This window comes from Solea senegalensis, linkage group LG13, assembly GCF_019176455.1.
Source record: "Solea senegalensis isolate Sse05_10M linkage group LG13, IFAPA_SoseM_1, whole genome shotgun sequence".
Taxonomy (NCBI): Eukaryota; Metazoa; Chordata; class Actinopteri; order Pleuronectiformes; family Soleidae; genus Solea; species Solea senegalensis.
The window spans coordinates 22,672,994-22,700,805 of record NC_058033.1 but is presented as its reverse complement, the minus strand read 5'-3'; the positions used below and the strand labels follow the sequence as shown (position 1 = coordinate 22,700,805).

The window sequence follows — 27,812 nt, the reverse complement described above, 5'->3', positions numbered from 1 at the left end:
TGTTATATATAATATCTATATATATAAAAAAAAACCTCAAATGGATTCTCAAAATAGTTGACAATTCCTCTAGTAACTTATTAATCATGGATTTTCATTCCAGTCAAACTAAAGTAGTCGTCACAACATTAAGTTCAGCTTCAAACATTTAATGCAACATCGTGGAGACGAGTGATCATCAACCTGCTTTATTCAAAGTTTCCTCACCAACGACACAATCTCCACACGACTGCTTTTGTAAAGTTTTGAAATTTACTGGTGAGACAAAACTCTTGGTGAGGAAAGTACCGGAACTTCAGAGAAATAACACAGGACTGAGCGGTTTAACCTCCATGTGAAGGAACCTGAACACACGTCACCATCACCTGACCTCTGATGAGCGTCATCATAACCTGGACAACACCAATGACGCCTGAGAGCAGCTCAGTGACACTGGAGGAGATTTTTGCTACTGATTCAATGACTTTTGGAAAACTATGACCTGGATAAATGAACTGGTGAGACAGGTGTTTGAAGCTGGCGTACTGATGCTCGACCCTGACAGGAAACGAAGATGCAAAAATAACATTTTCACTTGCAAACAGAGAGAGATGTCAAACAACCAAATCCAGGCATCGTGGCTTTCACTGGACCGGAGTCACAGCTGGCTCACTGTTGTGGTGCAGGCGGGGGATCAGGTGCACATTTGGGCGACGGCGCTGTTGTGACCACGACTGTGGAAACAGATTTTGAGGAACCTGACGCCATGTGCTGCTGGAGCTGCTGCGCTGGAACCGTCTGGATACGAACCTGAAGGAGCAGAGACAGGACGTTGGATTATATTGAACAGTCGCTGTTCTATGTATGTGTTCTACGTATATCTACAGTTCATCATCATTCAAGGTGAAGAACAACCACACCTGTGTGGCCTGTCCTTGCTGCTGAAGCTGCTGAAACTGTTGCGCTGTCACAAAGCTGACCGGCTTGTTCCCTGCGATGAGCTTGGTGCCAGCAGGCATGGTGGTGAGGATGATGTTCCTGCCCAGGCTGCTGATGCTGTGCACAACACAAGAAACACACCAGCAAAGCTGTAAACACAAAGTCCTCACATCACTTCATCAAGACATGCAGGAGGCTCTCAAACTGACATATAAAAAGAATGACACGGTGACGAGCGAGGTCAAATACAAATGGAAACTTACTTTGCATTAATACTTCCTTTTACGATGGGTGTGGTCACAACACTCTTGCTCTTCAGTGGTTGGTTGAGGACAGAGAGCGGCACAGTGATGCGAGCGGGTAACTTCCCCTGCAGAGACAAAGCAGAGGATCATTCACGGGTTGTGTGTGTGTGTGTGTGTGTGTGTGTGTGTGTGTGTGTGCGTGTGCGTGTGTGCGGTCACAGAAGTGAACTAACTACCGTCTGTGTGGTTACCACGGCAGCAGGAACCTGCCTCACGGTGGCCGTCGCTGTTCCGAGTGTCAGAGGTGATCCCGACACTCCGGGAGCCATACTGATCCCCTTGGTACCTGCTACAACACTGGCTGCCATGCTCACTACATTAGCACATGTAGAAGCTGTGAGTGTTTTAGTGCCAGTGGTGGTCGTCACGGAGATGGTCTGACCCTGTTTCTGCGGAATGACACCAAGTCCTGGCATGATCCGGATGGTGGTCTTGTCGGGGGAGGTGACGGTGGAGAAGGTCCTGGATTTCTGGTCGGCGGTGACGGCGAGCGTGGGCATCAGGCGTATGGCCGTGTCTCCTGCAGCCTTCAACAAGGTGGAAGCCATGTGGCCCGATTTACTGCTCTGTACTTCCCCTGCGCAGGGAGCGGCGCTGGAGGAAGACGAAGGGTGTGACGGAGCGACACGGAGAGTGGCTGATATGCTTTTGTTGCCCGAGGCGGCAGAGCCCAGAAAGTCCGGGGTGAGTTTGACAGTTGCAACAGGAGATTTGGCCAGAGTTGCCATCATGTCAGGGGTGATCCGCAGCACCGTCTGCCCTTTAGCGTCTGTGGTGATGGAAGACGGTGGAAGACGAAGGACGTCTTTGCCCTGAATGCGCAAGTTTGTGGCTGTAATTGGAATTCCTGTCCCTGGAGTCTTCATTCCGAGTTGCCCTGTGATGGAAACCTTGAACGAAAACCAGAGCAACCGTTAAATGATGGCGTCACCACCAACAACGAAAACACAGTTTAAAAACACTGGCGCTCTAACTTCCTGTTTTACAGCTGGATGGTCATGGATGACTTCTGTAACTAGTCTGAACAGAACTAAATTAGTCTTCTGGATGTGGATCAGACGAAGCCGGACTCACAGTCAAAGATCCCATTTAAGGCTAAAAGCTTCACCTGTTTGATGTTGGGGCTGCTGACACCTTGTAGCACAGCGGGGGGGGCCGGAGTATGAGCTGGACTACCAGGTGATCCAGACTGAGATTTAGCTACATTTACAGCAGCGACAGACAGAGTGGTTGGCACCTGGACCGGGCTGCTGGCAGACTGAGTCCTCAGAGGCACAGACACCACCGTCTAAACAACACAAACACGGTTTCCTTTAGTATTAAACAACACCAGTGACATTTTACACTCATGAATGAGGTGGAAACAAAAGTGGATCTCACTGATCTCAGACTGGATCCTTCATTACTACGTTTGTTGAAAACAGATGGAAACCTGGATGCATGACCTGGGAGTGAGTGATGCTCACTGACCACCAGTGAGAATGGGGGATTCTGGTTACCTGTGAAATGCCCTTGGTTGCCATCGACACCGGCATCCTGATCTGGTGAGGAGTCTGATGGACCAGTGTGGTCTGCTGAGTCCCAGCCTGAGCAGGAACCACACGCACCTGAGATCCTGCGGCGAGATGACTCACTATCCGAGCTGTGTGCTGGGATGTGAGTGGCTGTGAAGCTGCAGGAGCAGCCTGACTGCTGGGTAAGATGGTTCCCAGCTGAGGCAACGAAGGAGGGGACACCAGGAGAACACTGTAGGAGTGAGACAGAGACAAACGTTACAGAATTGTCCAGAATAAAGAGGAACTAAAAGAATGTTGTGTCACACTGACCCTGGGGTGCTTTTCATTGAATCTGGAGCTCCAGTTTTTGTTGGTGTGGCGGTTGTGCAGGGTAAGGGAGACTTGGGAGTTCCAGGTGTGTTCGGAGTGGGTGTTGTAGGAGTTGGTGACATGGGATTGGAGCTTATATCCATTCCCTCCAAACATCCAGGAGTTTTAGTGCCTCCGTCTTTACTTCCAGACTTCTGAAACATAAACGTGAATGAGTTTATGACAGATTGAAACAATAAGTAAAGCAGGCATTGAACTGTTGAACAGGAATCTACAGCAGACTGACAGGTTTAGATGCAGGTTTCGGTTTCTGCTGTAGAGCCTTCCTTGCTTTTGCAGCAGCGGCCTGAGCCTGGTGAATCCGCTCTGAAGGAGGAGAAAAGAACATGAAAACATTTCATCCTGTTATATTCATACATGATATATTCTATTTTTATGATCTTAACATTTCACCTTTTTATTTATGATTATGATCAATGTATGATTTTCTAATTTCCCCGTCCTAATAAGAGATGATCCTTTCTTAAATTTTTAAAATTCTAATAATTAACATGTATGAAAATAGTAAATATATCAAACAGTAATAAACAAAAACAAATGATTATATTACATTCATATATTTCATAACTTCTTCATTGAGCTTCATCTCGTTTCTCACCGAACTCCTCTTGACTGCGATGGCGGTGCAGGTAAATCCACAGTTTGCGGCCGATGTCGTATTTAACACACGGATCCTTTTCATAGTGAAGTCTGTCCAGAGCTCCACTGACAACCGTGTTCACCTGCAAACAAACACAGCGTCTCACTCAAAGAAAAGCGGAGGATTATAGGGAGGAAATAAGATTTTGATTGTCACACCTGAGCACTAGTGACATCTGGAGCAAGAAACTGTGAGTCTTTCAACAGCTCACAGATCTCTGCCCTCGTTCCTTCTCCATTGGGTAACCTGGCTGCTGCATCCCGCACTGAAAAGGATAAAAACAGAAGTCAGAATTAAGATCAGTTTAGTACTTTACACAGACTGAGAGAAGCAGAAGGTCTAACCCAGAGACAGGATGGTGACATAAGGAGGACGGTCTGAGCGGAGCAGCGTGTGCTCCCTGGCTTTGTTGAGAGACATCTCTTTGTCAAACACTCCTTTAACTGGACCCACAACAGACTCAAAGCCGTGCATCCTGAAGGTAAAGGCTTTATGTGGCTGGTTGTATCGCTGCAGCTCCTATGACACAAACAAGAAGCCATGAAGAGTCGTGTCCAAGTAAAAGAGACATGATGTTTTCCAGCAGCACAAACCAACCTGGACTTGAAACACTTGTTTTTCATCTCCAGTGCTTGGTCGAACCACATAATCAGTGGAACTGCTTGGTTGGAGACATTAATAAAACAACCATAATCAAGTATTTACTAAAATAAACAAGTTCAAATAGAAATAACAACCAATGAATCACAATTAATCGACATCATTTGTTGGTTTTGTTGAATGAGTGAATCTTACAGTCTTTGTACGGGTGAAGTCATCTCTAACATGTCTTCATTTTCTGTCTGTGGATGACAAAAGAAAAAAGCATCGTAAAACAACACAAACTTTATATAATAACAATAATAACAATAATGATAATAATGATAGTAATAACTGTGCCACCTTGACAACTAAATCTTTGGAGTCCAGCCACAGCTGACAGAGTGCACTGAGATCCTTCTCTGTGTCCTGAGTGGGACCTAAAATAAATCACAGATGTTAATCTCAATGATTTGATTTGTCCTCAAAAATAAGTTTTGATTCAAACTCTTACCAATCCACCTCCACTGCTGGGATTCATCCACAAATTCTACAAATGGAGAAAAGCCACTGGGGAGCGCCATCATGCCATCTGATTCAGAGACATAAAGGCATGAGTGAAACCAGGTGGAAATAAAGGCTAAACATTTTGGTGTTAGTGAATAATCACCTTTAGTTTCCCCTGCAAGAAACTGCAGGGCTTGAAGAACCAGTTCAGACCAACAAGAGGCAGATGAAAACCACACGTTGAGGGAACTGCTTGGAGTGGACTGCCATATTTGAACTTTCTCCTCCAACTGAGAGATGAAAATGTCTAGGTTATAATGTGTATTTGAAAACTGTAACATGTGTAATATGTGAGACTGGGAGATGAGTACCATTGAAGTACTGGCAAGAATCTCTGCCCTCAGGATATTCTCCAACAGACTGAAGAAACTGACAGCTATTTCATCAACTGTAACCGGGCTGCTCTGACACTCCTCCACAATTCTGCAGAAATGATGGTTATTGACACGAGTTAGTAAATGTCATACAACAGATGACACAATATAGCTGGATGGATGTTAACTCACTCTTCCTTGATGTGAGCCAGTGGAGTAGACGGTGTGTCGGGCAGAGAGTTGATGATGTTTCCTGGTGGGGCAGACAAAGTGTCTGCAGGGGCCAGTGTTTCAAACGGATCCTCAGATTCCACTTTAATTGTTCTCATTTTCTTTTTTCTCCTCTCATCTCTCATCTTCTTCTTAGGGACAGCTAGGTCAAAGAGTGCTGGGAAATAATGAGAGAAACACATAATATAATAATAGAATAATATATATATAAATATATATATATATATATATATACATATATAATATCACCACCACTACTCACACATGGTCCCCTTACGACCAATATTTGCTCTTGAAAGTACGTCTCCAAGATGGACATCAGAAGTCATCAGGTCAGGGTGTTCCTGAAGAAATCAAATATTAGATTTACTAAGTAAAAGTTGAGACTGATCTATTGAAACACCTGTGTTTGTTTAACTTACAGGTTGTCGCTTCCTCTTCTCCCGATGATTTTGCAGCATGGTTTTCAAGTCCTGCTCACCTAGTTCTACTTTTTCTGTTTAGAAATTAGAGGTTTTTTTAATTAACCTTGTGGTGACTGTGTTCAAACACAAAGTAAGTAAAGCAGTTAGTTTGTGGATATCACTGACCGGTTGCCTTCATGTCTTGGGTAGAGAGGCTGGGAAAAACTCTGAGCGGAACCGTGGTGGTCGAAGAAGACGGCGACTGTGGTGCTGGAGTCCATAATGATATGTCTGCAGGCATTTGACATAAGACAAGAATTCATTTGTTTTTCACCACATTTAATATTAATGAATTAATCTACAGCTACATTCATTCACTTTCATATAGTTTGTCATTTGTTGGAACTACTGTCTACATCAGCATGTGAACTCACTTACATTAAGGAAGTGCTTTAGAAAGAAACAGGTATTATTTTTGGTAATGACACGCATGAAAGAAGTAGAAAGGACTGACCATCATCATCAGATGAAGGATTGCTGTCTCCACATTCAGTTTTGACCTCCTTTAATATACGACTCAATCTTCTTCTCACCCTTGGCTCCCGCTTTTCAGCGTTAGTCTTGGTCTGTAACTTTCTTTTTGGTGGAAAGTCCAGGCCATTATGAACAGCAAACTCAAGCAGCTCCTTCAAGAAGAGAGCACAGTCAACGTTACTGCCACATACGAGGAGCTTCTTTTTTTTTTTTTTTGCTTTAAAGTTGACATAAAAAAACCTTTCTGGAGACAAGGATCTGCTTCAACAGCCTGTGGGAATACTGCTGAAGGGAGTGCAACTGTCGCTTTTTCTGAGACTTGGCACACAATTGTCTGTACTTGACCACCTCAGGATTGAAGTAGCCATCTGTGTGGAGATAAGTGATGAAAATGTGTTTAGAAAAGCATCAAGTGTAATATGTTTGTGGGTAAATATGTAGGTAATTAAGAGGCACCTCTGAATAATTTTTGTGCAAGATGAAGGGGATTTCCAAAGTGGAAATTTCCGTTGTTGAACAGGTCACTGATGGTGCCGTCCTGCTCCGTGACATTGTTCTCTGGAAACTGTGGTAAAAACTGACGAAGGTGCTGCTTCTGGGAATCTGACAGGACTTCACTCCAGGTGCTTTCGCTCAGTGCAGCGAAGAAAATGTCAGGCTATTAAAACAAATGTCAATGTGTATTACAACTTAATAGGAGCATTCTAACAACACTGAAAAGAGCAGCATTTCGTCGAGTGCCAGTCAACTCACGTCCTCGAGTAGATCCTCTGGAAGATTGACTCTGCAGTTCCCCAACATGCATTCCTCTGTGATTTGTCCATCGTTTTGATCAAGTATGTGTGCGAGGGGATCCATTGTTCAAGTATGTCCTCGTTTCCTTTCACACATTCAAACACTGAAGGTTTATAGTTTCAAACTTCAGCTACAGATCACGAGCAATGGTCAACATTCACCAATGTCAAAACATTAGCCGCTGTGTAAACGAAGCAAACTACGCTACAAGCTACGTCCAGCAACATTACGCTAACACATTTGTATTCTCCTTTTACATTTTAACAGAATATAAGACGAGATAATGCGGTGATTTATTTACGATCTGTTTAAACTGCTGCTTAAATATGCTATTAGCTCTTAACCTAAAAAGGCTATCACTTCATCACTTCCGGAAACAGGGGACCGATTTTACCGACGTACCATTTTCTTCTTCTATTGATGACAGTGCAATTCTCGCGGGGTTTGTTGCTGCCCTCCACGGGAAGTTGATACGTATGTGTAAAATATAAATTAAAATCTTATTTTTTAAGATTAATGTTTATTTTACACAAAATGCCACAGTCAATTGTAATTTTAATGTTATTTTGTCACAAATTTGGACCGGGATAAGCCATAACTTTTATCCACCACAGGAACCCTTTTATCAAGGTTCACTTGTTAGCACGTGGCTAATGCTAACTGCCCACAGCTAAAGGTTCTGCTAATAGATTCGATATTTATCTTTTTTATGTTATTATTTATCTTATTTGACTACACTTCTTTAAATAATTATTTATCTTACTTGACTCTACTTGTTTATTTTATTATTTTTTGGATATACTGAAATTAGTTATACGCATGCATGGTTTTAAAAAGCCTGAAATATCCCTTTTCTAGAGCATAATTATGAAAAGTAAAAAAAATATTAGACATAGTAGGGACATGTTTGATACATGTTTAGTCTGAACTAAAGATCAATGACTCCTTTGATACCTTTTTTGTTACATGTCCATTTGTTTTTCCATTAGTCTTTTCTGTAGTGAAATGAACATAAAACGTGCCTACTCATGGTGCAGCAGACGTAGATATACATTTTCTTCATTGAATAGTCATTGCCAGCATAGAAGTAAAGGAGATAACAGCCTATTTAGCCGAACGCTGCAGTCACTATCAGATTGGCAGATTGTGGTGTGTTTGCCGATATCCGATAATTCATTTTAAAGCTGCCAAATGTGAAGAATCGCTGAAATGAAATGATGAATAATATTTGAAAATGAATGAAAAGACTAAATTCAGAAAGTCTGCAAATGACACGTACAATTTCATTTAATATAACAGGCTCCATGTCATATTCCTGTACCATCACAGTAGTTGTCTCTGAAATAGAATGTCTCACTTAAGTGCATTTATTATTGTAACAATGTAGTGTGGATGACATCATTTAGGAGGATTTTAAAGAGTGGCCCATCTTGGTAGGCTTTGCTCCACCTCTTTTTGATGCTGTATTGAACAGGATTGAAGAGTCAAACCCTCTGACACATAACACGGCCTGAGAGAGGCACAGCTCTGGCATTACCCTTCACAAACCTTCACCAACATTGTCTCGCCTCATGCTGTTTGCATGTCAGCACCAGGAGTTACAAAACTTTGAGATTGACATTTTTTTCCTTTTTCTCTCAAGGTTTAGCGTTTAATGCCCTGGGAAAATGGCAGAAGGTGCAGATGGAGAGGAAGAGATTCAGTTCCTGCGAACGGTAAGTGATGATTTCTGCCTCTTCTCAAGTGTTTGGAGTTAAGTGTGAGTTAAATGATTCAGTCTCATGTATTTACAATAATCATACCTTTGTATTTTAAACTGTTGCTTCATAGCAGATAATAGCCAAACCTCTTTGTGTTGTGTTACTTTCTGCACAGATTGACAAGGACAGGTGGTGTGTTTTGTTGGCATTGTTATCTATTTTTATCCCACCGGCTGCTTGATAGGTCACTGTCTCTGGTGCCAGGTCTCACTTAACAGTTAGAAACACAGTAATGATATTTTGTATTTTATAATGTTGTGTTTATTCTTCGATGCTATTACATTTTCTGTAGTTTGTAGTGATTTTACTCAAAGTTACTCGTGTGATCAACACTACCATCAAACTGTAGTGTGAAAAACACACTTCAAGGTTCAAGGTTCAAGGTTCAAGGTTTTTATTTGCCATTTGTGCTTAAACAGAAAGTCCAGGCACATTGGAAATCTTGTGCGGGTTCTACGAGTCAGTAGTACGAAACATAAACACACTTAAGGATAAATATAAATATAAGTATAAAAGTAATAATAAAAAAAAAATGTTGAAGATGTGGGGAAATAAAAATAAAGAAATATACAGTTATACAGCAGATTATGGGGTGTATTGCACATTTCTGACATTGCACATTTTTCAGGGAGGGAATATTGCACATAATCACATATTCACACTTTCTGCTGCCGTAGCGTCATCATGTTTGTTGCATTAAATGAATCCAGGTTAAATATTTGACAGAATTGGTTTCCACTATTGTAAAAGGTTAAAAACAGGAAAGTGTTGTTGGCAATGTGCTGTTGTTTCTGTGTGTGTATGTGTCAAGATTTAATTTGAGCAAGAAAAGTTGTTTATCTTCTCACCCCACTCACCCATTTCCATCTTCCTCTTGTTATAATGTTAATGACTGGTAATTACAGTTGGGCGTATTTCCGATGGACTGCTCCTAAATCCCAAGTCTCTCTCTTCAGTAGTTTTGCATTCCGATCATTTTTTCTATTACTCTTGGCGAACTATAAGGGAACTCTTACTGTGCATCACGTCAGTGACCACATAGAAATGTGATATGGACTCATTGGGTAAATCCACAGGGAGTCCGTCACCTTTCTACTGCTGCTCCAAACTATGTTTTATGTTACATGTATTTCTTTGGATGAATACCAAATTCACCTTATGTTTTTCTTTTTTAATTTTTTTTTTAGTTTATTTTGAGTTAGATTTTACAGATTGTGTGAAGTAGTTTATTATAATTTATTATTTATTATTAGTTTATTTTTCTTGCATCATTCAGTGCTGAACTATCACATTTCCTCTTTAGATCTTTGTGCCAAATCCACAGAAGGGCGGTGTGGCCTTGGAAGCAGTCTCCTGTGTGTAACGCTCTATTTAATAGTCAGTGCTGATACTTAACTCAACTACTGTGGATGCTCCACATAGTGTCACTTGAGTTTAGACCCTGGTCATTTTAGTCCTGGAAAGCCAGACTCAAAAAATGATCATACATTAAAATGAGACATTTTTAGCAATGTGAATAGAAGTTTCTTTGTCTTACGACTTATTTCTCACAGAAAGGTTTCCTGAACATTTTGACTGATTCAAATGATTGAATATGTGTTTTAATCTGGTCTATAATGTACATGTACTCAGAAGACATTGTCTTATGGCTTCATGTCATGAAGTCTCTGTCAGTCTGTTACTGATCACGTTCACTTCTATATTTACGGTGTGAAGATTAGCAAGTTCATACTTGGCCTACTTCAACACCTGCTTACTTCAGTCCACGTCAGACCTTACAACTGAAAGACCGGACCAGTCTTTACTATCCTATGCTGGTTCCTGCAGTTCTTATATGGAAAGCATCAGTCATTCACGCTCTCTCTGTCTGTGGTGGAGAAAGTGACAAGAGAAACCAGTGACTCTACATGTGTACTGTGCAGTTATTACATTATATATTTATTAACTGTGGTTAACACTGTCACACAGGCCTTTACATGAATGTGCTTCATGTAACACAATAGTAAGCCATAGAATTAAACCACCAAATATTGAAGTGAAGGTAATATACTTTATTGTCTTACCATACGTTTCGGTTCTAATAGATATAGATAGATGTAGATATATTACAGCAGTGTAGTGTATGTGTATGTGTGTATGTCCACAGGAGGGTCATGGGGAGTGCTGTGCCTGTGCCAATCTCAGCTGACATTCAAAGTTAAAATAAATAAAACATTAATAATATACAAACTTTCCAACCGTCAGGTCAAAATGTTTACATTAAAAACAAAATAACACGTCAACAACAAATCTATCGATCACACCAGGCATCTAATGACAGAGAGGTCATGATTTCATCAGGACAGGCCGAGGTAACACTGCTCTACACCGGGCACTGTGAGCGCCGAGCGTCCGCAGAGACGGAGCTGATCACCTCCGACCATACGTCATATCTTAATACACAAACCAAATGTTTGAATTCTAAATGACTAATTTCTCGCCTCAAATGATGTTAAAACTGCGTTCCGGGACACAGAAAAATATTTATTTCAGGTTTATATTAATAATTAGTTATTTATTTAATGGTGTATTTATTTACCTAATTAATTAAAGACACATTTAATTAATTATTTAATGGTGTATTTATTTATTTATTTATTTATTTAATTTTAGCACTTTTCATAGTTTACACACAAATAGAATAAAATAGTAGTAAATAGTAAACTGTAGTAACCTTTCCTTTTTCAATGTCACATATCAAAAGTGATAACATTTGTTTTATGGTGAAAGTTTGTAGTATAAACTGTAAAATCTCTCACCAGTTTACAATAAGTTACACCTGAAATGTAAGTGCTCAGTTGAACCTCGAGCGCGTTTTACTAAATTAACGTGTTACCTTTATATTTAAGGCTTTGCCTGATTTCCAGATACAAGCATAAACAGCTGAGCATTGAGAGTCAAATTATAAGTCTGAATATTTGGACTAATTGCATCATTAGATCAACAAAGTGAGCCAATGTGTTTCCTGGCTGCAGGTTTCCAAAGAGAGAGATGTGTGAACAGCAGGTGCAGCAGCCTGAAATAGAGTGGCTGCTGTGTTGGAGCCAGAGAGGTGGACAGATTAGAGCTGGGCCAGTGACCACAACAGACAAATGTAGTTACAGACAAAAATATGTTTGAAGGTCAGGGAAGGATACATAGAAAACAGCTGTTACATTGTATACTGACGCACTCTCAGCAAGAGTGTATTTTCTGTTGTTTACCAAAAACACTTGTTACAGACTACTACACTTTGTGATTATTCCACCACACATATTTAGTAATAGTTATATGGATTTAATCCATGAAATCTAAACGAAATAACTGTATCTAGGAGCTGCAGAATGCATGAAAGGGTAATGATACACATTTTCTACGTTTAAATCTGTTAACAAGGTTCGTCGGGGACTATAGTGTTTGTGACATTGGTCACAAGCACTTGTACATCGCACTTCTGACTAGCACTTCATAGTTTGGCTTACTTGAAGCACTGAAGCACTTACTTCTAGCTATTGTTTGTACGCAAATGTTGAAATGCACTTATTGTCGCTTTGGATAAAAGCGTCTGCTAATTGACACGACATATAATTGAATGTATTACAAAACTGTTTGGTTTTTGTAGCCATTATTTATGTATTATTATTGATGTGTTCCTTGCTGTAGGGAGTCTGTACAGCAGAGCCACAGTATGTGTGTTTTCAGTTTTCAAACTGAGGCTTGCTGTAGAAATGAAGAGAAACTAAATCCTCTCTGCTATGTGAAGTCAACTGTAGTTCCCTGACACACTTGAGAACCTTTGAGATTGTTCCCACTATTACATTATCACTGATTCTTTCACACTGGACCTGTGGAATGCTGTATTTCCTTTAGATAATTCTGGCTGGAGCTTGTTGTTTTATATCAGCCCCTCTTGCAGAATCCCTTACCCTCCTGCAAAATATCCATTGCAACACCATCCTTCTTAACTGTGGACTTGTGCTGTCTCTGTAGGACGATCAGGTGGTGCTGCAATGCACCGCATCTATACTTAAAGAACAGATCAAGTTGTGTTTGTCCTGCGAAGGCTTTGGGAATCGTCTTTGTTTCCTTGAGACCACCTCAAATGCTCAGGTAGTGAAAGGACACTCTTATCTTAGTTCATTTCAAAATGTGATTGGTGCTGTTCACCATCTTTCCTGGTTGTTGTGTTGTATTTCAGAATGTCCCTCCAGACCTGGCTATCTGTTGCTTCATTTTGGAGCAGTCCCTGTCTGTGCGAGCATTACAGGAGATGCTGTCCAACTCTTCTGTAGATGAGGTGAGGCACAGTCAGGGCAGTAAGCACTGGGATGTGACACAGTGACGCTCCATGATATCATATACATTATGTTGTTCATTCAACAATTGAAACTCACTTTGCCTATGATCTCATGATTCTTTACTCTCTTACCTGCCAACCACAGGCCGTCGATCTGGACAAATGGGTATGTTTGTTTCCTCTTTGTTCTTCAGTCTGAGAGTTTGTGTCGTAACGTCACCACAGATACTTTTAAAGCCTCTTTATGTTACCATAGACCAACTTAACTGATCTATGTCAACATTGCAAAGAAGCCTTTGCCTCTTGTTTGTCTGTTTTCTATAATAGTCAAATAATACATCATGCTATTCAATAAAAACATGGATTTTATGCTATGTTCTTTTTTTTTTAAAAGCAACTTATATATAGTTATATTAATTTGTATTGCCAGTTTCTGACATGGATTAATTTACATTCTTTATTTTCCAAGTTTGAAGACATGGCTGATTATTTTTCTTCTGCTGTTTGGAGTTTGGAGTTTGTTGTTTAGTTCCTTCTTTCACCTTTTGTCACTTTCTTTCTGCAGTCATCACAAGGCGGGGGTCATCGAACCCTCCTGTACGGCCATGCGATTCTCCTGAAACACACTCACTCCAGCATGGTGAGCACAGCTCATTGATTGTTCTTTAAATTGTGTGACATGAATTCATTCTCCTTCTGTCTCTCCCACAGTACTTGAGCTGTTTGACCACGTCACGTTCACTCACAGACAAACTGGCGTTTGATGTGGGCTTGCAGGAGGATTCCACAGGTTGTTATGAGAGTGAATTATCATTGTGGCTCTTATAAACCAACGTGGATCGACATGATTATTTTGGATTCAAAATAATGTGTGTTTTGCAGGAGAGGCGTGCTGGTGGACCATACATCCAGCCTCTAAGCAAAGGTCTGAAGGGGAGAAGGTCAGGGTGGGAGATGACCTCATTCTTGTCAGTGTTTCCTCAGAGCGATACCTGGTAACCACGGTTTACTTTGTTTTCACTGTAACTTACAATCTGTTGTGTACAAATCTGAGCAGTGCTATCGCATGCACTTTTTTTTAGCATCTTTCATACGCCAGTGGTGACTTGATGGTAGATGCGTCCTTCATGCAAACACTGTGGACTATGACCCCAGTGATGTCAGGTTGTGAGCTAGCTGAAGGTATGTACTTTTGCTGTTCCTTTAAAAGAATCTCTTTGGACCATGCAGTCATAAATGCCCACTCTCTCTGAGCAGTGTGACTCTTGCCCTGCAGGATTTCTGACTGGAGGATATGTGCTCAGGCTGTTCCATGGTCACATGGATGAATGTTTGGCAATTCCAGGAGCTGACCAAGGGGACGACCAGCGCAGGTCAGTCATATCTGTGTGCTAAAAATAATATGTAACACTGAATATATACCTTAAGTTACTCTCAGCCCTTTTCCAAAACATACCATATATGTTCTCTACCTCTGGTATTTAATACAACATTGGCTCATATTCACAGTATGTTCTGCCACTCGTGGTCTCTCAATCAAAACAATCACAAAATACCTGTTTTGATGACTTCCAGAAGCAGTGTGACCAAATGTTTTCTATTATCTTGAATTAATCTCATTAATCTCAAAATTTTTAGATATTTTACTGCATAACTCTTATGTATTAAATCTTTAAATTATAGTATGCCATCAGGTCCTGGAACATACGAATTACGTTGATTGTCATAGATTGGAGTATTTACTTGTTCCACATCAGTGACTATTGTGTTGTTTTTTGATCGCTTTTCCAGAGTTGTTCATTATGAAGGTGGTGCAGTCTGCAGTCATGCCCGATCCTTATGGAGACTTGAGCCTCTACGTATTGGGTAGATAATGTCTTTTTCACTTTAAGTGACTTTACAGTATGCTGATGCTCATTTTATTTGTACCTGTTGGCAGTTGGAGTGGAGGTCACATTAAATGGGGCCAGTCTTTCCGGATCCGTCACATAACAACTGGCAGGTACCTTTGTCTGGATGAGGAGAAGGGACTGCTGCTGGTGGACCCAGAGAAGGCTGTTTCCAAGATGTCTGCCTTCTGCTTTAGAATTTCAAAGGTCATTTTCAGGCTTAGTTCACTGTGCCAGACCTCTGCCATTTTGCATTGTATTTTTTCTTTTTTTACTCAATGGTTTTTGTTTTAACTACAGGAAAAAATTGAAGTGACCCAGAAGAGAGATGTGGAAGGCATGGGCATTCCTGAAATTAAATACGGAGAGTCCATGTGCTTCGTGCAGCATGTTTCATCAGCTCTCTGGCTGACATATGCTGCCGTTGATGCTAAATCTGCTCGTCTTGGCCCTTTAAAAAGAAAGGTAGAACACAGTGAGCACGATTCAAATCAAACTGGACAACTCTACAAGAAGTTCATAGATGGTTATGTGTCACCTGTCTTCAATTCTTAGGCCATACTCCACAAAGAAGGTCACATGGATGATGCACTCACAGTGGCTCGATCTCAGACTGAAGAGTCCCAAGCTGCCAGAATGATTTTCAGCACAACTGGCCTCTTCAACCAGTTCATCAAGTAACAGTTTCCTTTATATTCCACTAAATTCATCACTAATAGCTGAGTTTTTGTGTTTTTTTAACAGCATGTTTCGTTCTAATGGCATTTTTTTCATATATCCAGAGGTCTAGATGCTCTGAGTGGGAAAAACAAATCTGCCAATCCCCCATCTCTGCCGATGGACGCAGTGGTGCTCTCCCTGCAAGACCTCATTTTCTACTTCCGTCCCCCGGAGGAAGAGCTGGAGCATGAGGACAAACAGTTCAAGCTTCGCTCCCTCAAGAACAGACAGAACCTCTTCCAGGAGGAGGTTGGTCTACTACTACTAACTACTGAGGGCTAACTTGTTTTGGCCACTGCATTTTTTTCAGATGTTTTTAAGTTTTTATGATTTTAACAGGGAATGATTACACTTGTTCTGGACTGTGTCGATCGACTCAATGTCTATAACACAGCAGCCCACTTCTCAGAGTACGCTGGGGAGGAAGCTGCAGAGTCCTGGAAGGAGATAGTAAATTTACTGTATGAACTGTTAGGTACTGTATGTCCATTTGTTATATCTGTTACATTTCTCCTTCATGTTTCCTACACCACACCACCTTCTCTGTTTTAGTATGAATTAACTTCTGTGCTTTTCTTCTCTCATGAAGCATCTTTGATCAGAGGTAACCGTGCTAACTGTGCACTGTTCTGCGATAACCTCGACTGGCTTGTCAGTAAATTGGATCGTCTGGAGGCATCGTCAGGTATTCACAACAAATACAAGCTAATTTAAATGAAAGTTAGGCTTTTTAGGTTTTGTAACTTCTGGTCACAACATGTTGGCTTCTTTTTAAGATGATTTGGCCACTAGAGTTAAGGCTTCTCCATTTCCATTTGTTGTTGTCCTGTCATTTGAAATGGAAGCAAAACAGAAAACAGGAGCATACACTGGGACATCAAAACAAAAAAATTAAAGTATGACACAATCTAAAATAATATTCCTGCAAGAATCACACAAATCTGAACGCTTGTGATGCTTATTTTTTGAAGGGTGTAAAAGGAAAGGCCATGTACTGCCAGTGTTTCTGTGTTTCTATACTGTGATCGTACGTTCTCATGACAGGAATCCTGGAGGTGTTGTACTGCGTTCTGATTGAGAGTCCAGAGGTGCTGAATATTATTCAGGAGAATCACATCAAATCAATCATCTCTCTGCTGGATAAGCATGGACGCAATCATAAGGTCAGGAAAATATAACACATCAACTTTGAAAGAATGAGGCCTGAGAGAGCATCAGAACATTCCTCATGTGTCTCCCTGCTGTTCTCAGGTCTTGGATGTGCTCTGTTCTCTGTGCGTTTGTAATGGAGTGGCTGTTCGTTCAAATCAGAATCTCATCACAGAGAATCTACTTCCAGGACGGGACTTCCTACTTCAAACCAGCATTATCAATTATGTAACCAGGTGAGAAAGAACAGACTGGAAATGCCTTGTATCCTGTCCTTTGTCATGAAACTACATCCATCTGAATTGAGTGTTGTTGTTTTGGGTTTTTTTTTTATGATCTTTTAGCATGAGACCCAACATTTTCCTTGGAACATGTGAAGGATCCACTCAGTATAAGAAGTGGTATTTTGAGCTGATGGTGGACTATGTGGAGCCGTTTGTAACTGCTCAGCCGTATCACCTGCGTGTGGGCTGGGCTCTGACGGAGGGCTACAGCCCTTACCCTGGTGGAGGGGAGGGCTGGGGGGGGAATGGAGTCGGAGATGACCTCTACTCCTATGGTTTTGACGGGCTTCACCTTTGGTCAGGTAAAGTAACAATGGTATCATTTAACTTACTAACACTTTTTTACCTACATCACCACCACCTTTTACAACTTACATCTAAATGTAGTATGCTTATTTAAAACCCTAGTGGCTAACTTTAAATACAAACACAGTGATGGTGAAGCCCATCAGCTCCACATGAGTCTCTCTGTGTTTCTCAGTATTACAGTGTTAGCACAAGTCAATTGTTTTATGTTAAGACAGATGGACGCAACACAGTGCAGTGTTACAACACCAAAAATGAAGGTTTCATCAACATCTGGCCTTTACTTTCAGTCATTTGTTCACAAACAAACAGCATTTCTGTCACATACAGTCAAAGAGTTACACACAAACGTTATAAGTGGCACCTGTGAGATCATATTCCTATTATCCATCCATTATCTACCGCTTTATCCTCCACCGGAGGGTCGTGGGGGTTGCTGTGCCAATCTCATCTGACATAGGGCGAAAGGCGAGGTCACACCCTGGACATATTCCTTTTTTGATATGCCAAAATGTTTACTTTCAGTGCATGTCAATGTATGTTTGTATCCATACAGATTAGGTTTAGTCATAGAGCACTCTTGACTTGTGTTGTTTGTCCACAGGACGTGTTCCACGACACGTTGCCACACCCAATCAGCACGTCCTGGCAGCAGAGGACGTTGTTAGCTGCTGTTTGGATCTGAGTGTTCCCAGTATTTCTTTCCGCATCAATGGGCACCCAGTTCAGGGAATGTTTGAGAATTTCAACCTGGACGGCCTGTTTTTCCCCGCGGTCAGCTTCTCTGCAGGCGTTAAGTAGGAAGTTCTGGATTATAAATTCATTCTTTTAGTTTTTCTTCTCCTTCATAAGCACAGTACAGTTATGACATTAGAATAATACTCTCCTCAAATGTTAAGGTTTCGATTCCTTCTTGGAGGGCGTCATGGGGATTTCAAGTTCCTCCCACCTCCAGGTTATGCTCCGTGCTATGAGGCCGTGCTGCCCAGGGACCGTTTACGGATTGAGCCCATCAAAGAATATAAGCATGATTTCGATGGGATCCGCAACCTATTGGGTCCACATCAGTCCCTCTCACATACAGCTTTCACGCCTTGCCCTGTAGACACTATACAGGTAAAGCCTTACCCCATCTCTTTTTTTATTCCATCTTTTCACTGCACTGATATTAACATTCTTTCAGATTGTGCTTCCTCCTCATCTGGAGCGCATTCGAGAGAAGCTTGCAGAAAATAGCCATGAGTTATGGGCTGTTACTCGCATTGAACAAGGATGGACCTTCGGACCAGTGAGTAACAAAATGTCAAGGGTTGTATGTTTACACAACAACAAATTTCTTCATAAAGATTTGCACTTTTATACCTTTTCAAATCAAAGTTTCGTGATGACAACAAGAAGCTGCACCCGTGCCTGGTGGATTTCCAGAGTCTGCCTGAACCAGAGAAGACCTACAATTTAGCCATGTCAGGAGAGACTCTCAAGTAAGTCAGTCTTTATTTATTCAATCCACCATTTTATCTTTTTTTAATCCTAATGCTTTATGTGATTTAATGCAAAGGACTCTGCTGGCGCTAGGCTGTCACGTAGGAATGGGAGATGAGAAAGCAGAGGAGAATCTCAAAAGGACCAAGCTTCCTAAAACGTGAGATGCAATTCATTCATGTCTATCTTGTATTGTTTATCCTTTTAATAGCCTTGTAAGAACTCACAATTAATGATTCTGGCCATATATCTTTGCTTGTTAGTTACATGCAGAGTAATGGATATAAACCAGCACCTCTGGACCTCAACCATGTCAAGCTGACTCCCAATCAAAACACTCTTGTGGAGAGACTGGCAGAAAATGGACACAATGTGTGGGCAAGAGATCGAGTTCGCCAGGGCTGGACTTATAGTATAGTGCAGGTATCAATGTTTTTTTCTTTGTTTTATTAATAAATATTGCCATTATTGTACTGAGTATGCAGTTTTGGTTCATGCATGGTGAATAGAAGAATGTCATTCTGTTAACTATTCCTATTTGATATAATTCCCCATGTAGGATATAATGAACAAGCGAAATCCTCGTCTGGTTCCTTACAATCTACTGGATGAAAAGACTAAAAAGACCAACAGAGACACGGTTTGTGCAGCTGTTCGTACACTCATCGGATATGGTTACAATATTGAACCACCTGACCAGGAGAGCAGTAAGTTTTCATGTCAACAGAGATTGATTAATTATGTCATGTTATATGTATGTATGTTAAGTCATAACATGATATGATGATAGGATGATATGTCATCAGAGATTAAGAAAACACGTTAAAATTGAAATACTGGCTTTACTGACAACAATGTTGTTGAGCTTGTGTATTCATAATTAAATGCCTCTGCAATTCTTGCAAATTCAGTTAATGTTTATGTTGTGGAAAAGGGGTGTTAGTGTAGCTCCTCGTAGATTAGTGATTTGGTTCTTGTGGGATTGGATTCTCATACCTGGCAACCTCAAGTCTCTGGGGAAGAGGGGGAGAGGGGTAAAATACGCTCTCCAATATTGTTCATTTGGATTGCAGTACCTGTTTTAAATTCTAGATGCATATCTTACTTATAGTGGGGGGGCACGGACACTCTCCCGGGGGGAGGGGGGGGCGCGAGTAGGCTACAGGATGGGAAGGAAAAAGAAAATTCCCCCTATGTCGAAATGCAACTCGTTGGATTATTATAACAAACAAATAAATCATCCTCATGGCGACTTTTTGGTACCAGGTACTATTTTTAGTACCTGCTCCTGCGAGGTTCCAAGCTGCTAATTAGGTACTATGCGATGATTTGTCAGACTGCCGGCTGCTGACTGGCCAGAGTCCCGTCACAGGAAGAGACGTACCACACAGAAATCAAGCCGAACAGCGCCGAACTGTAGATCATTTAAAATTACTTAACAATCCTTAAAAACGTGGGTTAATCTCCAACAAATACCAGGGAAACCTCTTTATTTAACAGGAGTCTTTTAAAGTGGAGTGGTGTATTTAGGTACAGTGCCGCTGATCGCGCGCGGCATCACAGACCGCTGCAGCTGTAGTCTGTGGAGTAGGAGGCTGTACTACGGAGACGTGTGGACAGAAATCAAGCCGAACAGTGCCGAATTGTACATAAGTTAAAACTACTTAACAATCCTAAAAACGTGGGTTAATCTCCAACAACTACAGAAGTCTGGTGTAAAGTCACTTGTCACTCGTGTGTGTGTGTGTGTGTGTGGCCGTTTCTCAATACTCAAGTTAGCAAGTATGTACTTGCTTACTTGGGAAGTATATACTTGAGAAGTAAATTGGGAGTATATACTTGCCAAGTACGGGAGTACACAAGTATGTGGTTGTTTCTCAATACTCAAGTATGCAAGTATGTATGTATTGTTCTGCTGTTTGAATGGTGGCTGGCGCCAAGTGCTGCAGCCTCATTACCGCCACCTACGGTGTTGATCAATGAACATATGAAATACTTTTAATAAATGCATATATATGTAGTTATTATTTTTACATTTTAAAGATTTAACTTCATTTATCAATTTATTTCTATTAAAATATACAATACAAATAATACAATGTGGAAAATAGATATAGTACAGCATTGAATAGTGTAGTGTAGTGTTTATACATATATATATATATATATATATATGACGTGTACAAATATATACTACTCTACATAGCTAATATTTACATATTATATTTAAGTACAGATACAATGACCGTGCGACTTTAATATAAATCTAACATTGAAAGTTGAAATTTAAAAAAAATTAATAATATACAAACTTTCAAACCGTCAGGTCAAAACGTTTCCATTAAAATCAAAATAACACGTCAACAACAAATCTATGGATCACACCGAGCATGTAATGACAGCGACGTCTGAGCCAGCGGATCATTTCATCAGGACAGGCCGAGGTAACGCTGCTCTGTGCCGGGCACAGTGAGCGGCGAGCGCCCACAGAGGTGGAGCTGATCACCTCCGACAAACGTCGCTGCCAAACTATAAATACATCATATCTTTATACACAAACCACATATTTGAATTCTAAAAGACTCATTTCTCGCCTCAAATGATCTTAAAACTTTGTTCCGGGACACAGAAAAATATTTATTTCAGATTTATATTTCTATTATCTGCTGCTATGCTCCGCCGAAATGTATTCTGGGATACATGGCCATCCCAAGTACGCTTAAGTCACCTCCGATGCATACTTGGTAAACATGGGCGGAGCGAGAACACTTCCGGGTTTGAGAACCGTCCTCGCTGTTCGCTTACTTGAGAATTGGAACAGCACTTGGACTGAGGCTGATGACGTTTTCACAAGTACGGGAGTACGCAAGTACGCACAAGTACGCACAAGTATGGATATTGAGAAACGGCCTGTGTGTGTGTGTGTGTCGCGCATAAAACAAAGTCACCGCAGTTTCACTCAGCCGTTGTATTCTTCTTAATGCAAGAATTACCCAAGAATTGAGGATCTTTGCAAGGCAAAGCAGGCTCAGGTCTCACATAAACATGGCCTGCAAGCATCTGTAAAAAAGGCAGATGATATGCCTACTATTAGACCTAGTAATAATAACAATAATAAAGCATGAATTCATATCAAAGGTCTGGTGCCAATTCCCAATTATACCAATAGCCTAGTAATGATAATAGGCCTACTGATGATGATGATGATAATAATAATAATAACTAGTACTGCAAGCGGTAATGAACGGGTTCGAGCTCGAGGGCTTGTGAGTCTCTGTGCGCCCACATCGCCGCACGAGTCCTCTAGCTCATCTCCTGTCCATTTACCGCTTGCGGTACTAGTTATTTTCAGTCCTAGTTATTTTTAGTGAGGTCCCTGTGCTAAGTTAGAGGGCATTTCCTGTTTAAAATGGCCGACTTCCTGTTGGGTGAAAGGCGTGTCCGTAAACGTGTTCAGGGACGGTCCCTTGAACCACATATCAAGTTTCATGAAGATCAGACAATGTTAGACTTTACTTCTTGTTTCGGGAGTTCTACTTCCTGCAGGGAGGTCATCCTTTACAGACATGTTCAGGATGGGTCTGAGGTCTCACATATCAAGTTTCAAGTGGATACAACAATCCCTGTTAGAGCAGCATGAAAAACTGTAAATGTTAGATTTGATAGATTTGTAAGCAGCTGTCTCCATCATGTGGACAAAACAGGATACTGCACGAACGAACCACTCAGTTTAGTGAATCCTTTGCAGTGTTGCCATGGCAACACCGTTGAACAATTTGTTATCATATTCAGCACGCATCATCTACCATGTGTTTTGAATGTTTTCACCGATTTTGAGTTTGATATGATGAACTCTGTTAAAGTTATAAGCGAAATTGTGAATTTGTTGTATTTACCACCAGGAGGCGCTGATTTTGAAATGTACAGTTTTTGCATAGGCATCTTCAGCAAGGACCCATCATCGATTGTCACAAGTTTGGTTAAGATCTGACCTTCCATTGCAAAGTTATAAGACCTAAGGAACGCGTGTACCAAGTTTCGTGCATGTACATTAAACGTGCTCCTCAGGCCCACAAGTTTTAGGGGGTGGAGCAGTTATTTGCCCCGCCCACATTCATTTTTAAACGCACATTCCCCAAAATACTAATTAACATAAACTTACACCAGGTCTGATGCGCTTGCAAAAATTGGTGCGTTTTTGGGGCATATTCAGGGCCTCAAAAACGCGATTTACTTTGGTGAAGAAGAAGAATCGGAATAATCCTTTTGGTTTCAATAGGGTTCTTGCAACCTTGTTGCTCGAACCCTAATAAAGCACGTAACCTCATATAATTATATAGCAAAAGCCTAGTAATGATAATAGGCCTACTATCTATCTATCTATCTATCTATCTATCTATCTATCTATCTATCCATCCATCCATCCATCCATCCATGCTTGCAAAAGGTTGAGAACCCCTGTCTTACACAATACTCTTGTGCTTGTGTTAATGTAGGCGGGCATGGACCAGGAAGCTCCCGTGGAGATAAGATCAGAGTGTTCAGAGCGGAGAAATCTTACGCTGTCACACAAGGGAAGTGGTACTTTGAGTTTGAAGCTGTAACAGTTGGGGAGATGAGAGTGGGCTGGGCCAGGCCCAGTGTTCGGGCAGACACTGAACTTGGTGGAGATGAGCTGGCTTATGTCTTCAATGGTTTCAAGGTGGGAACAAGACCTCTATTACTTGTTTGTAAAGGATAACAAAGCCTCTGTACTCCCACATCCTTATATGAGGTGTTTTCCTTTTCAGGCCCAGCGTTGGCATGTGGGAAGTGAGTCATTTGGTCGTCAGTGGCAGTCTGGTGATGTGGTGGGTTGTATGATAGACCTGACAGAGATGAACATCATGTTCACACTCAATGGAGAGATGTTGATCAGTGACTCAGGCTCTGAAATGGCCTTCAAAGATATTGAGATAGGAGAAGGTAAGTCCCAGTAAGAGATGATAGATAATGATCTCAGGTGGAGACACTGAATACTAATACATGTGGGTTTGTCATATAGGCTTCATTCCTGTGTGCAGCCTGGGCCTGTCCCAGGTGGGAAGGATCAACTTGGGTCAGAATGTTAGCAGCCTCCGTTACTTCACCATCTGTGGTCTGCAGGAGGGATTTGAGCCTTTTGCTATCAACATGAAACGAGACATCACAATGTGGTTCAGCAAGAGCCTTCCTCAGTTTATCCCGGTGCCGACTGATCATCCTCACTTTGAGGTGTTTTGCATTCATTGTTTTCATGAATTTTGAATGAATGTTGCCATTTTATACAAGCCAATTTGTCCTAAATAAACACTTGGCTCCCTTATATTTACATTCCAGGTGTCCCGTGTTGATGGGACAGTGGAAACTGCCCCTTGTATCAAAGTGACCCACAAGACGTTTGGATCTCAGAATGCCAACACAGATCTGCTATTCTTCAGACTAAGCATGCCAGTTGAGTTCCATGAGTTCTTCAAAGTCCCAGCAGGGACCACCCTGCTTACCCGTGCACTGACCATCCCTGAGGACGAGGTGCTGGAGGTCGACCCAGACTCTGACTTTGAAATACTCAAGAAGTCTGCCAGTCGCAAGGAGCAGGAGGAGGAGAAGAAAGAACCTTCTGTGCCGAAAGAGATGCCTGCCATCAAGAATGGAGAGAATGAGAAGGATGCCTCAACTGAGAAAAGCAAGAAGAAAGGGTATAATAATTTATGCAGCGAGTCTTGAAGAATGTCTGTAAGGTTTGAGATGTTTGTTTTTTTTTCATTGATAGAGCATAACTGCTTCTGTTTTACAGATTCCTTTTTAAGGCTAAGAAGGCTGCATTAATCACGCCACCACCTGTTGTTCCTACCATGCCTCGCCTAATGGAGGACGTGGTGCCAGACGACAGAGATGATGTTGACATCATCCTCAACACCACTACAGTATGAGTTGAATTTGAATTTGAATTGATCACATTTCCTCCTTTATTTAAACTTTATGCAGACATATTTTAAACTTGTTTGTCAGAGCTGTCATGACTTTACCTGCTTTGTTCTTGTTTTACTAGTATTACTACTCCGTGCGAGTATTTGCAGGACAGGAGCCCAGTGGTGTTTGGGTGGGCTGGATCACACCTGACTATCACCAGTATGACCTTCATTATGATCTGAGTAAAGTGAGAAATGTAACAGTCACTGTAGGTGATGATAAAGGAAACATCCACGATAGGTATGTTCTTGGAGAAAAATAAATAAATTCTTATCTTGGTAACATTGACATAATTACTGGCATTTTTTTGTCTGTCTTCCTCAGTATAAAACGCAGCAACTGCTACATGGTGTGTGGGGGGGAGTTCAGCAGCTCCCAGCAGACCCGAGTCAGTCAGGAGGATTTACTGATTGGCTGCCTAATTGATTTGGACACAGGACTCATGACTTTCACTGCAAATGGAAAAGAGATTAACACATTTTACCAGGTAAGAGAAGATTCAATGTTGCACAGTTCCTTTTAAAGGGTTTATTATTTAAAGGTATAGTGTGTGTATAATTTAGCAACATTTATTGGTGAAGGTGCATATTGTAGCTGAACATCCCTCACCTCACCCTCCCCTTCCCTTGCTCATTCTCATTTTCTTTATTCACACCATCAAGTCATTGTAAAATTATTGCTAGAATTAAAATAATTTCACCAATGCAAACGTATCATTTTCACTTCTTGCAGGTGGAGCCCAACACAAAATTGTTCCCCGCCGTCTTTGTCCTCCCTTCCAATCAGAATATGATACAGTTTGAACTAGGCAAGCTCAAGGTTGGTGTGTGACAATCCTTACAATCGTGAGAACAACTGCTATTTCCAACTTTTCCCTGCAGTTCTTTTGTCATAAATGTTCTTTCTTCTTGTCTTGTTAGAACATTATGCCGATCTCTGCTGCCATGTTCCGGAGTGAACGCAAGAACCCTGTCCCCCAGTGCCCTCCTAGACTGGATGTCCAGATGTTAACCCCCGTCATCTGGAGCCGCATGCCCAACCACTTCCTGGCTCCAGAGACAGGGCGTATTAGTGAGAGACTGGGCTGGGGGGTGCAGTGTCAAGAGCCCCTTACCATGATGGCCCTTCACATCCCAGAGGAGAACAAGTCAGAGCTATTTCACATTTTGAAGAATAACTGAAAGTTGATGTGTCTTAGAAGCAATTGAACCACTTTGTGTACTCTAGGTGTATTGACATCCTGGAGCTGTCTGAACGTATGGACCTACTGAAGTTCCACTATCATACTCTGAAGCTGTACGGCTCGGTGTGTGCTTTGGGAAACAACCGCGTGGCTCACGCCCTGTGTAGCCATGTGGATGAGTCCCAGCTCTTCTACGCTATAGAGAACACCTACCTACCTGGACCAATGAGGAGCGGCTTTTATGACCTGCTAATCAGTATGCACCTGGAATCTGCCAAGAGGAACCGGTTGGGAACCAACAAGGAATTCATAGTTCCAATGACAGATGAAACGCGCAGTATTATTCTGTACACTGATAAAGCTCATGCTTTGCCTGGAGTCGGACTCACTACCTGCCTACGTCCAAAGCTCCATTTCTCATCCATTGGATTTGTGGGAGTAGATCAAGATATCTACACCCTGAGTCCAGTCATTCCCTTACAGGTGAGGCGCAGCATGTTCAGCTTTTAAAGGGCTTGGGTATAAAACTCCTTCTATTGAGACTACAGATTGTAAAAAACATCTATCTACCTGTCTGTCCGTCCGTCCATCCATACATCCATCCATCTACTAGCAGTTCTACTCATATAAGATAAGATAAGATAGTCCTTTATTTGTCCCGCAGTGGGGAAATTTGCATTGTTACAGCAGCAAGACAGTAAAGATATAGATAATAAATAATAAACATGCATTACCAAAAAAGAAAATTACAATATACTAAGATGTTAACACTTAGGCTATAAATATATATATATATGTAACATAACAATAGGTGGTATATCTAATTCCTGCTGGTAAACCCTCCGAAATGTTACACACTGGACATTTAAGGAGCTCCAGACTAATAATTTTGCAATAAGTTTGCTTGTATTTCCAGGTGCTAAAGACCAAGGCTCTGAACATGCTTACTGAGGCAGTACAAGATGGAGGTCAAGCCATGAGAGATCCTGTGGGAGGCAGTGTTGAGTTTCACTTTGTCCCAATCCTGAAGCTGATCAGTACCCTCCTCATCATGGGTGTCTTTGATGATGAAGATGTCACGCACATTCTAAAGATGATTGAGCCCACAGTCTTCAGTGGCAAGAATGCAGATGAGCCTGCTGAGGAAAATGCCAAGCTGAAGGAAGAGAAGGAACAAAAAGCTTCTCCAACATTGAGGGGAGAAGAGCAGGAAGCTGTCAAGGAAGAAGATGAGGAATTTGAGGATGATGGCTTGGGTGATGATGAGGAGGATGAGGAAGAAGTGGAGGAAGAGTTAGAGGAGACTGAATCGCTCAGGCAACATGATGAAACAATGACCATGCAAGTAAATGGCGAAAAGGGTGCAGAGGAAACGGAAAAAGAGCTCAAACCTGCAGAGACATGTGTGGATACTAAAGTAGAACATCTGGAGCAAGGACTTTTCCAGATGAAGCTTCCTGAGTCTGTCAAATTACAGGTATATCTGTTTTTTATAGAGATCTCCCTTTTCAATCATACTGTTAGTATCTGCCATTCAATATTAGTGATTCACTTTGCTTT

At 41.3% G+C, this 27,812-nt stretch overlaps 2 protein-coding genes across 6 annotated transcripts in view; one reads left to right on the top strand and one right to left on the bottom strand.

Annotated features, from left to right (window-relative positions):
* Nucleotides 1–172: 172 nt before the first annotated feature.
* On the bottom strand, nt 173–7,570 carry nfrkb (nuclear factor related to kappaB binding protein). Of its 3 annotated transcripts, none has more exons than XM_044042794.1 (25): nt 7,132–7,570; nt 6,835–7,036; nt 6,619–6,746; nt 6,359–6,530; nt 6,031–6,135; nt 5,863–5,936; nt 5,703–5,784; nt 5,402–5,597; nt 5,207–5,318; nt 4,999–5,125; nt 4,843–4,920; nt 4,692–4,768; nt 4,545–4,591; nt 4,347–4,410; nt 4,094–4,268; nt 3,908–4,014; nt 3,708–3,831; nt 3,336–3,415; nt 3,050–3,243; nt 2,723–2,969; nt 2,332–2,511; nt 1,400–2,113; nt 1,182–1,288; nt 900–1,035; nt 173–789 (listed from the first exon to the last, which is right to left on the bottom strand). In XM_044042794.1, the coding sequence occupies exons 1-25, from the start codon at nt 7,234–7,236 to the stop codon at nt 649–651; spliced, it is 3,774 nt and encodes a 1,257-aa protein (XP_043898729.1). In that variant the 5' UTR covers nt 7,237–7,570; the 3' UTR covers nt 173–648. The 3 variants fall into 3 exon arrangements, with proteins under 3 accessions (XP_043898729.1, XP_043898731.1, XP_043898730.1); XM_044042796.1 differs by having other exon boundaries at nt 1,415–2,113; XM_044042795.1 differs by having other exon boundaries at nt 4,347–4,407.
* Nucleotides 7,571–8,693: 1,123 nt separating this feature from the next.
* Nucleotides 8,694–27,812, top strand: part of ryr1a (ryanodine receptor 1a (skeletal)) — a 48,465-nt gene continuing 29,346 nt past the window's right edge. For 2 of the 3 annotated variants that reach the window (XM_044041670.1, XM_044041669.1), the window contains exons 1-37: nt 8,695–8,888; nt 12,942–13,061; nt 13,150–13,248; nt 13,394–13,414; nt 13,814–13,888; nt 13,960–14,038; nt 14,131–14,243; nt 14,331–14,430; nt 14,525–14,621; nt 15,040–15,114; nt 15,188–15,344; nt 15,438–15,602; nt 15,693–15,814; nt 15,920–16,106; nt 16,197–16,332; nt 16,447–16,542; nt 16,902–17,020; nt 17,109–17,242; nt 17,351–17,592; nt 18,201–18,393; nt 18,496–18,712; nt 18,780–18,884; nt 18,974–19,077; nt 19,155–19,238; nt 19,342–19,501; nt 19,638–19,785; nt 23,575–23,780; nt 23,869–24,043; nt 24,123–24,331; nt 24,437–24,795; nt 24,894–25,023; nt 25,149–25,309; nt 25,394–25,556; nt 25,802–25,888; nt 25,990–26,216; nt 26,297–26,735; nt 27,169–27,729. In XM_044041670.1, the coding sequence (XP_043897605.1) occupies nt 8,841–8,888; nt 12,942–13,061; nt 13,150–13,248; nt 13,394–13,414; nt 13,814–13,888; nt 13,960–14,038; nt 14,131–14,243; nt 14,331–14,430; nt 14,525–14,621; nt 15,040–15,114; nt 15,188–15,344; nt 15,438–15,602; nt 15,693–15,814; nt 15,920–16,106; nt 16,197–16,332; nt 16,447–16,542; nt 16,902–17,020; nt 17,109–17,242; nt 17,351–17,592; nt 18,201–18,393; nt 18,496–18,712; nt 18,780–18,884; nt 18,974–19,077; nt 19,155–19,238; nt 19,342–19,501; nt 19,638–19,785; nt 23,575–23,780; nt 23,869–24,043; nt 24,123–24,331; nt 24,437–24,795; nt 24,894–25,023; nt 25,149–25,309; nt 25,394–25,556; nt 25,802–25,888; nt 25,990–26,216; nt 26,297–26,735; nt 27,169–27,729 (5,913 nt within the window). In that variant the 5' untranslated portion in view covers nt 8,695–8,840. Of the gene's footprint in view, nt 8,889–12,941; nt 13,062–13,149; nt 13,249–13,393; nt 13,415–13,813; nt 13,889–13,959; nt 14,039–14,130; nt 14,244–14,330; nt 14,431–14,524; nt 14,622–15,039; nt 15,115–15,187; nt 15,345–15,437; nt 15,603–15,692; nt 15,815–15,919; nt 16,107–16,196; nt 16,333–16,446; nt 16,543–16,901; nt 17,021–17,108; nt 17,243–17,350; nt 17,593–18,200; nt 18,394–18,495; nt 18,713–18,779; nt 18,885–18,973; nt 19,078–19,154; nt 19,239–19,341; nt 19,502–19,637; nt 19,786–23,574; nt 23,781–23,868; nt 24,044–24,122; nt 24,332–24,436; nt 24,796–24,893; nt 25,024–25,148; nt 25,310–25,393; nt 25,557–25,801; nt 25,889–25,989; nt 26,217–26,296; nt 26,736–27,168; nt 27,730–27,812 lie in introns of all 3 variants that reach the window. The other variant, XM_044041668.1, reaches the window with a different exon arrangement.

Coding starts and splice junctions, on each gene's coding strand:
- nfrkb (XM_044042794.1), bottom strand. CDS start 7,236: ATGGATCCCCTCGCACACATACTTGATCAAAACGATGGACAAATCACA. Junction 2,512..2,722: donor CAACCAAGGGCATTTCACAG/GTAACCAGAATC, acceptor TGTGTTGTTTAG/ACGGTGGTGTCTGTGCCTCT. Junction 790..899: donor AGCAAGGACAGGCCACACAG/GTGTGGTTGTTC, acceptor CTGCTCCTTCAG/GTTCGTATCCAGACGGTTCC.